We start from the raw sequence: 9,848 nt of genomic DNA on the forward strand, positions 1-9,848 counted from the left end.
ATAATTATACAATAATTATAATAGTACAGGAGAGGGGGATGAGGGCCTGAACTTGGGAGGGGAGGTGTATAAATGGAGAGAAGGGAATGTATATGAAAGATGTCATAAAGATAGAAATGAGGACACTAAGGAACAGATTGATGTGTGGAGTGAGTGAAAGGAAGGAGCTGAGAAAAAACTGAGTCTTTGAGCCTGGATGAGTGGAAAGATGGCAGTGCCTTTGACAGTAATAGGAACATTCAAAGGTGGGGAGGGTTTGGAAGGAATGATTATGGTTCTGTTTTGAACATGTTGAGTTTGGAAGAATGATAATGATGGTTAGCATTTATGTAGCACTGTAAGGTTTGCCAGTCCCTTTACATATGCTATCTCATTTGATTTTCACAATGACCTCTATTACCAACCCCATTTTATAGATGAGGAAACCGAAAATGAGTGAGGTTAAGTGACTTATTCAAGGTCACACAGCTAGAAAATAAGGAAGGCTTTGAACTCAATTTTTTTTTTACAATAAACCCAACTCTCTACTGCACCATCAAATTGCCTCTTGATGCCCTATTGTAATCCAGTTCTAGATATCCAAAAGTCAAGTAACCAAGCATTTATTAAGTCCCTGTTACATGCCAGACTCTGTAGGAAGCACTGGAGACACAAAGAAAAGCAAAAATAGTCCCTGCTCTCGTCTAATAGTGAAGGCAACGAGAAAACACCTATGTACAAACAAGATATGCAGAGGATAAATTGGAGATAATCTCAGAGGGGAAAGCACTAACATTTCGTGGGACTGGAAGTGGTTTCCTGTAGAAAGCGAGATTTTAGTTGTGACTTGAAGGAAAAAGCCAAGGAAGCCAGAATTTGGAGATAAGGAAAGGAGAGCGCTCCAGGCTTAGGGGAAGCCAGAGAAAATGCATATGATAGTGTAGCATTGAGCTGATTGACAACCAAGGGGTAGGGATGGAATTGACTTCCGAAGATTGAACAAATCTCAGGTTAAGACCAACACTTTCCTTGTTTCCAGCTGTTGCTACCAGCCCTCAAAAAATGCCCCCGAGGTATGGAAATAAGGAAAAGAGGGTTAGGCTGGGCAAGTGACCCGGGCTGGGGCAGGATCACCTTTTCGAGAGGTGGTGATAATGCTCAACCCTTCAGAAAGGTCCAGGTTACTGATGAGGAACAAAAGGAATCTAGTTATCCAGAGCAAATCCAACCTCTCCCCATCAAGTTCACAAGGCGATCTCGATCACTCACTGTTCTCCGCTGTTGCGGAGCTCTCCAAAGGTCATCTCATTCCCCCAAGCCAGCTGGAGCTGGTCAGGAAGATGTGGGTTGAAATCCTTTTTTAGGTACTACCTGGCTGTGTGAGTCTGGGCAAGTCGCTTGATCTCTGAGACTCAGTTTCCTCATCTGTAAAAGGGGCGAGAGGATAATAATTGCAGGGTTATTATGAAGATCGAATGAAACTGAGCGATGGAGAGCGCTTTGCAGACCTCACTCAAGTCGCTAGGTAAGCGTCAGCTGTCATGAGATGTTCCCCCCCGCAAGGGAAGAAGGAAAGCGCGCCTTCTCTCGCCCCCAATCCCAGCCCCGCACCCCTCAGTTCGCCTTACCAAGCCTCCCACCTCTCAGCAAGGGTCAGGATCCTTTCCGAGGTCTGATCTCCATCCTTCCTGCCGTTTCATTCAATCCACCTGCTTTCTTCCTCGGCCGAGGTGGAGGGACCCCAGTCTTTAGGTTTGCTCCCGCCTCTCCACGTGCTCCTCCACTCTGCCAAAGCGTCCCAAGGCTCCTGGACTGTTGTCACAACGTGGAGACCCTGTCACTACAAAAAGCGCTCTGACCACGACGTGTCTCTCCCGCGACCCATCGCAACTGTTCCCGGGCTAGGTGACAAGACACTACATGGGCAATGTGTAGAAGATACCCCAATCGCGACATCCCATCGCAACACCCTATCGCGATACGGAGGGGGATTTGTCCCTCCCCGCTCCGGCCAAACTGCTCCGAGTAGCCTTCCAGGCTAGCCGGACGCCGGGTTTTCTGCCAAAACCGAAGCCGCAGAGGTCTAGTTCAGTGATTGGCCAAACGCTGCACATCTCGAGCTCCTCGAAGCCTCCGATTGGCTGTTTAATTCTCAGGCAGGTGCCGGTCCAATGGATGAAAGGGCTGTCCCTCCCTAGCTTGAGGCTCCTATTGGCAGTCGCGGAGGACCGACTTCGAAACTCATCTCCGTTATTGGCCACCCACACGCGGCAGGTACGTCGTTCTCCGGAAGCTCGCGTGGTGATTGACTTGGGAAGAAAGTAGGGGGAGGTGGGGGGAAGGGTCAATGGAAGCGGATCCGCCGGAGAGGACAGTGGTGAAGGGTTGGCTGGTGTGGGTCACGTGGGAGGCCTCTGATTGGCTGAAGCGAGCTCCGCAGCTCCCCTAGTCAGGGTGTGAGGAGACGGCGACTGGGGAGCCGAGGGGTCGACGGCTATTCTCAGAGGAGCGGTATAAGTCGGGGCCGGGTCGGAAGAGGGAGTTTAGAACTGGGTCCGAGGACGTGTGAGAAGATGGAATGGAGTTAGGAAGAGCGAAGCGGTTGGAAAGAGGCCAAGAGTCGGGAGACGGAGGGGATGGGCAGAGGGGTTTGGGGAAGATGGAGGACCCGGGCTTTGTGGGGAGGGGGTTAGGAGTCGAGTCAAGAAGCATTTATTAAGCGCTTCCTTTGAGGAGAAGAAAAAAGGGAGAGGCTTGGGCCAGGGCAGGGGAGGCAAAGGGAAGGACAGGGGGAAATGGGGCAGTAAGGGCGTGGGGAGGGAGCCGAGATGGGGTGAGGCCTGGGGAAATGGGGAGGGGGCCGAGAAGACGGGCCATAGGGCCTAAGTTTGGGAGGGCCAGGGGCATTGGCGAGGAGGCCTGGGAATGCAGCAGGAGCTAAGAAGGGCTGAGGAGATGGAAGGGGTGAGGGGGAGGAAGAGGAAGGAGGAGGAAAAGAAAAAGGGATTGTCTAAGAGGATGGGAGGGGGGAGTAGGTAAGGATATAGGGAACTGAGTCTTTTGTCAGAGAGTTCATGCAAAAATAGTCAGTTAGCCATAGGCATCTTAAGTTCTGTTTTTATAGCCGCCTTAACCACAAAAATCATTGACTGAAAAGAAAATACTCTTCCCTCAGTGTAATTTAGGATTTAGCAATGCTGGAATAAGTTGGAGAAGCTATTTTTATTTTTATGTAGTCTAAACCCCTAATTCTACAGATGAGAAAACTGATCCCCAGAGAGGTTAAGTGATTTGCCCAAGATCACACAGGTAAGAAACCAAAATTTAAACCCAGGTTTTCAACTTCAAAGCCAGCTACATTGCTTCATATCATATCAGTCCTGAGCCATCTGAAAAAAGTCAGGCTCTGGGGGGTGGAGGAGTATAGTTGTCTCTTTGCCTTCATTTTTTTTTTCCTTTTAATTGCCCTTGTAACAGAATCATCACTTGCTACCTAGTTTTTGCCTTTATTACTAAATTCACTTATTTGATCCCCACCTTATCTGCCACCTTCCCAGTTCAGGTAGCATTATTTTGGAACTGGCTGAAAACTGACAGTTTTCAAAATCTCTGTTTTTAGTCCCTGCTTCTTAAGGGAAGGGTTTGAAGATTTTCACTTCAGTTGGTTTTTACATGTAAAAGAAGACTGTGGATCTTTAACCTCAGGTGGATCTCAAAATGCTCTTATTGTCTTGAGGAACACTCATTCTTGGTTTGTTAAAGCTCCCTTTAGAAGCAGTTATTTGGCTTTATTTCATTGATTTTTAAAAGGTAATTTGGTACAAAAATGTGTTTTAGTTATTAGCTTGTTTGCAGTGCAGTGGAAACAAACACTTTTACAAATCAATTTAAGGTTTAAAAACATTTTCTTCACATCAGCTTTGTGTGTAAGCAAATATCCTCGTGTTTTTCTGTCTGGATCTGAGATTTCATCTGTGTTAAGGAGTTCCTGGTAAGGAAAGACCTTCTACCAATAACGATTTACAATTTAAAGTCTAACAAAGTTGCCTAGGGCATTGAGAGGTTAATTGACTTGCCCAAGGTCAAACAGCTAGTATTTAGAACTCTGTTCTTCTGACTCAGGTTTCCCTTTATACACTAGACCACAATGCCTTTCTATTCCCTTTGTACAGATGAGGAAACAGAGACTCAGAAGAGGTAAGTGATTTGCCCAGGGTCACCAGGGTAGTGTCAGAATCAGTTTCCATCTGACTTGGAGGTTAGTGCTTTTTTTTTCCTTTTAATTTTATTTTTCCACACTTCCCATATGCCAAGGAGGAAAGTTGAGTGGAGTAATGCAAAATATTTAATTGTGGGGGGAAGGATGTCAGAGTTATAACTGATAGCAGAATTGCACATTTTCCCATTTTGAATACTTTGAACTCTCAACTCTGACTTATTTTAGCTGTAGTATGGATTCTTTTGTGCCTGCACTTTCTTTTCAAGAACTGTATTATTTATCATTGCTAGAGTTGGGTTCACAGATCTCAGATGTTCCATTTTCAAAAGAAGGTATGGGAGGGTATAATCATCCTTGAGCAGAATTAACAGCTTTGAGTTGAACTGTAGGCTTTCCCTGCATTCTTGTATCTTTGTAGAATGATCAAAGATTCTGGCATTCTCGCTTTTCCATGTATTGCTCTCCCACTTCCATTTTAAGTAATAAAATCAAGTAAGCATCTAATAATAGTAATTTATCTCCATTCCTGTTATTTTATTTTTCACTTTTAAACTTTTTATCCACTGGTGTTCATGACAGAGTATGTGTATATCTAAATCATAAACTTAGCCTTTAATTTAGCAATAAACAAGTTTGATATATATTCTCTTATGATACATACATTCTCTACCAAAAGGGCAACAAAATTTTAATTAGCCCAGCTTTTGATTTTGTAATGACTGAGATTATTTAAATTTAGTCTTTGGTACAGATGGGCTTGTCATATAAATCCATTCATATCAGCAAATGTAGCTCTAATCTGAGGAAGATTTAATGGTACCCTGCCCTTGGATTATGGCTTTATGGCTCTCATTTGTAATTACTTCAAACTTCCTTTGCCACTTCTGCCTTCCTTTGCTCAAACTGCTTTGAGTTCCTCAAGTTTGGAATGCATTCTTTCCAGATAGGGCTAAAGACCAGTGGAAATAAAACTATTTGCATTGCTGCAATCATGATCTTGCTGAAAACAGTGGGATTGGTTAGTATCTTAATTATTCAACCTTCCCTCTCTTTTGGAAGGGAAACATTTGGATTCTTAGGTGCCATTTCTTCTGAGATCCCTCTCTCACGTGCTTCTCATAGATTTGCTTATGTCTTCAATCCTTTTATTAGATTATAAGATTCCTGAAGGTAAGGTTTTTATAAATCTAGTGCCTGAAAGAGTTCCTTATATGTAACAGCTACTTAATTTTAATTGAATGCTAAAACCCAGTTTAGCTTCAGTTTCCCCTTTTTTCATACACTTTGATGTGAATAGGAAATGAGAATATTGATCAACACAAAGGGGTATTTGGAAGCTCAGATACTTTTCTGAAAATACTTTCTTGTGCTTTCAGTTCAGTTTTAAAAAACACGTATTAAGTACCCAACTACTTGACCATCACTGCCCTAGCTGCTGACAGTGGATATTAAGTTGCAAAAATGCCAAACCCTTTATAGCTTACCTTCGTCTTCCTACCCTGTACACAGTACCAGAGTGTTAGGAATTTGACTGTATCCAGAACCTTTGGCTTTGGTCCAGATGTTTTCTAATGGGAGGAGTGCATTCCCTTCTGGACTGCCTGAGATAGCTGTAATGGGGTCTTAGTACTGTCATGTTCTTCCTTGGTCAGCTAGCATTTATTAAAGTACCTACATTGTGCTCAGGTACTTTACTAAGCACTGGGAATACAAAGCAAGGCATAAAATAGTCCCTCCTCTCAAGGAGTTCGTGCTCTAATTGGGGAGACAACATGCAAACCTAAACAAGATATATTAAGCATAGTGGCCAGTTATGTAAAAACCCACAACCATGAATTTTAGAATGCAGCCAAAAGAGGATTGGCATTTAGATCAAACTGTTGCTAGGATGCTGATTGAGCTAGTGCCCTTACATATGGTAGATTGCTTGCCTTAAAATTTAGAGTTGGAAGCAGAGGAGAGAAAGGGAGGGAGGAGTGACAGCTCAAACGGAAAATATAGCATTTGTTATTTAAAGTCATGTAGTTTAAAGTACACAACTAAGAAAGAAATCTTAGCTTTGACTAAGCATTTGGAATTTATGGATAAAGCCATTTTAACTGAATCAGTATTATATACATTAATATAGTAGAGGAACTAAGCTTACAAAGTACTTTTAAGAAAAATAACATTATAAGCCTAATAAATAATATTTACACTGTGTAAATGACTTTATAATATAGATGTATTGAGGCTTGTTCAAAGAAAACCTTTTTCTTTTAGGAAGGACCTTTTTTTTTTTTTTTTTTTTTTGCCTTTAGTTTCTCCGAAGCCCATTATTGTTATGTAAGGCCTCACAATTAAAATCAGGTAACACTATGTTTTAAAGAAAGCCTATCAAAAAAGAAACCTACCTGTCTTCACTGAGAAGGATCTGAAAAGTTTTCATTTTCAGAGAAAAACTGACTTCTATACACAGTAATTTGAGGCAGAAATTTTGTAATCATAAAATTTTGTACACACAAACCTCAATCCAGTCAGGGTCTCCTTGCCAAAGACAATTTACCAGAAATTACTTGGATCCTACAAGGTAAGAGTGGGCATGCAAATTTACTATAGGAAAAAGCTGCAAGCTCAGTAGACAGCAGTAAAGGTTTGGGGTATTTTTTTGGTGGGGAGAGAGGAGTGGGAGCCAGGCTGGGCAAAAGTGTATAATATTACTGTTAAAAGCTTTATGAACACACTACGATTTGCTTACACAAAACCGGATTAAGGACTTGAATCCAGGTCCTGCCACTCCAAGTTCAGTGCTTTGTCCGGTCTTCTAGGTTTAATTCCATCTTGGTTGTTGCAATGGCAGTACTTCTGCTCTTGCATCTGAAATCGGAATTATGTCTTTCAGAGAAGAGCACATTTAAAACTGACATTTTATTTTAGAGTAGATTTTGTTTTCATCCATATTTCTAGCATTACTAGGACTGAACGAGATTTCTTGTGCCAGTAATCATTTAAATTGCATTTTTTGGGCCAATAGTCATATGAACTAAAGGATTTTCTTCTCGTACCTGAACAAACCCAATGGGAAAACACCTTTTGATGTGCTGGTAACAGTAAAGCACAAATTTTAGCCTGTAATCTCACAAAGCTGCCTGAATTGGTAGAAGGCTTTTCAGTTGACTAATTGATTTGGATTGTCTTGACTATTCAAGTTAATAGAACAACTTTGAATATAATCTTCCTAACACAGAAACATGAAACCACATAACATGTAAAGGCTCTTCCCCTTCTCCCTTTTACTGCCTCTCCAAGAACAACAACAACAACAAAAAAAAAGTACAGCTTTAAAAAAAAAAAGGCCCTTTAGTTTTTGTGAATACATGATGAACAAAAGGGAATAATAAGATCATCCTGGGGAAATAAATTGAAATCAGGTTGTGAAGGACTTTAAATGCTAAAGAGAAGAGTTTGTATTTTAACTCAAAGGCAGTAAAGAGCCACTAAAGTTCTTGAGCTGAGGAACTCGGTCAGACTTGTGTTTTAGGACTGTCGCTGCAGTAGCTGCTTAGAGAGGGGAGAGCCTAGAGTCAGGACACCAATCGGGTGCTGTAGCAGTAGTCCAGGTGAGAAGTGATGAGAACCTGAACTAGAGTGGTTGAAGAACAGAGAGAAGGCGACAGATAGAGAGGTGCTCTGGAGTTAGACTCAAGACTTGGCAACTTCATGGATGTGGGTTGAAAAGGGGAAGGGAACAGGCATTTTTATATAGCACTTTACAAATATTATCTCATTTGATCTTCAAAACAAACCTGGCTGTTATTCCCATTTTATGCTTGAGGAAAACTGAGGCTGATAGGATCAAGTGGTTTGTGTCTGGTGGCACACAACTAATAAGTGCCTGAGCCAAGATTTGAATTCAGATCTCCCTGACTGCAGGCCCAGCTCTATAACCCATTGTACTACGGGGTGCCACTAAGAATAGGGATCACTTCAGTGTGGTTCTGAGATTGCAAAGCTGAGTGACTGGGGTATTCTTGATAGAAATAGAAAAGCTGGGAAGTGTAGATTTAGGAGGAAAGATGACTTCTAGGTAGTAATGTCCAGCAGGCATTTGGAAACATGTTGGTTTGGGAGTTATCTGCAGAGAGGTGATAGTTGAAATGGTGGGAGCTAATGGAATCACCAAGAAATGATGCAGAGAGAGACAAGAGAAGGGAGCCTAGGATAGAGCCCCAAGGTATACCCACACATAAAGGCTAGGACGTAGATGATGATCTTGCCATGGAACTGAGAGGAATTAGGTAGGGGGGAAAAAATCCTTGCAAGAGAGAATAACTAGGAACTGGACGTAGTCGGAATTTCAAATACTACCAAGACTTCAGGAAGGATAATGGCTGAGAAAAGGCCATTTGATTTAACGACTAGAAAGATTGCAACCTTGGAGAGAACAGTTTTAGTTGAATGGTAAGATCAAAAGCCCCATACCAAACTTTTACTATCGATTCTATTCTGTATACTGATGCAGAGCAATTTTCCTAAACCTTAGCACTGATGTCAGTATGGCACAGTTGGAAAAGCCGTGGACTTGAGAGCCAGGACCTGAGTCTGAATCCCATCTCAGACACTTAAGCAATTGTGTGACCCCGGGCAAGTCACTTAATCTTTCTTAGTGTTTGTTTCTTCCTGTATAAAATAAGGATAATATCTGTAGCACTTAACTCAGTTGTGAAGGTCGAATGAGAATCATCTGTAGATATAAAGCACTTTGCAAACTTCATAAACATTATTGTTACCCTGATACTGTCTTATTCAGTAACCTTTTATTGGTTCACTACTGCTGCAAATTAAACTCCTTAGCATGACTTTCAAAGTCCTCCATAATCTGATCCCATCCTGCTTTCCAACTTTAACTCCTGTTACTTTTGTTTTTATCATCTAAGCTCCAGCTAAGCTGGTTGGTTCATTGTTTTTAAATCTTATGAGTTTGAATGTGCATTTTTCTAGGGTTGGGCCGCAGAAAGAGAAATTAAGTTTCTTTTTACTTGTGGTCTTCAGTTGCTTGGCCAGTGAGTCAGGTTTCTCACTTTGGAGTTGGTACTTGGAATTTGGGCAAAAGTTTTGCTAGCGACACATAAGTTTTGATTGAAAGCTCCCTTTGTTTTCCCTCCCACGCTTCAGAATGCAAGTTAAAACTCCAGAGAAAATGTCTACTGAATGGTCTTCTTGGACAAATCTGTCAACCATTCAGAAAATAGCACTGGGCCTTGGAATTCCAGCCAGCCTGACTGTTGGTTATATCCTCTACCGAAGGTATAGAGAAAGCCGTGGTACGTATTTTTGTGTATATGCATATAGATGATGGAAAGTTTTAGAAACTGACATACTTCATTAACCTGAAGTAAAATATATCAGATATTGAAGACTTGATAATTTATTGTATTACAACTAGAACAACGTAAGGGGTCTTTGCCAACTGGCTGCACTTCCAGTAGCACAGACACACTGTTCTTTTTTGTTACCACAACTCTTCGAATAGCAGCAAGTCTTAGATTGAGATACCAATTCACCTGTCCTTTTTTCAGAGCTCTATTGATCTAAATAGGGAACCAGCATTAAACTTATAGTGGGTTCTTTTTTAAAAATAAGTTTTCATTGATGTCTTTTTTTTCACATC

At 41.7% G+C, this 9,848-nt stretch overlaps 1 protein-coding gene across 9 annotated transcripts in view; it reads left to right on the forward strand.

Moving 5' to 3' along the window:
- Window positions 1-2,426: 2,426 nt before the first annotated feature.
- Window positions 2,427-9,848, forward strand: part of LOC114042777 (tudor and KH domain-containing protein-like) — an 18,062-nt gene continuing 10,640 nt past the window's right edge. For 2 of the 9 annotated variants that reach the window (XR_003569024.1, XR_003569023.1), the window contains exons 1-2: window positions 3,002-3,288; window positions 9,353-9,501. Coding sequence is in view for 6 of the 9 variants with exons in the window: in XM_027861484.1 (XP_027717285.1) it covers window positions 9,354-9,501 (148 nt within the window). In the remaining 3 variants the exon portion in view is untranslated. Of the gene's footprint in view, window positions 2,491-3,001; window positions 3,289-4,160; window positions 4,177-4,219; window positions 4,238-9,352; window positions 9,502-9,848 lie in introns of those variants that run through there. The other 7 variants (XR_003569022.1, XM_027861488.1, XM_027861484.1 and 4 more) reach the window with 6 other exon arrangements.

The sequence above is a fragment of the Vombatus ursinus genome, unplaced genomic scaffold, assembly GCF_900497805.2.
Source record: "Vombatus ursinus unplaced genomic scaffold, bare-nosed wombat genome assembly UNPS02014768.1, whole genome shotgun sequence".
Lineage (NCBI taxonomy): Eukaryota > Metazoa > Chordata > Mammalia > Diprotodontia > Vombatidae > Vombatus > Vombatus ursinus.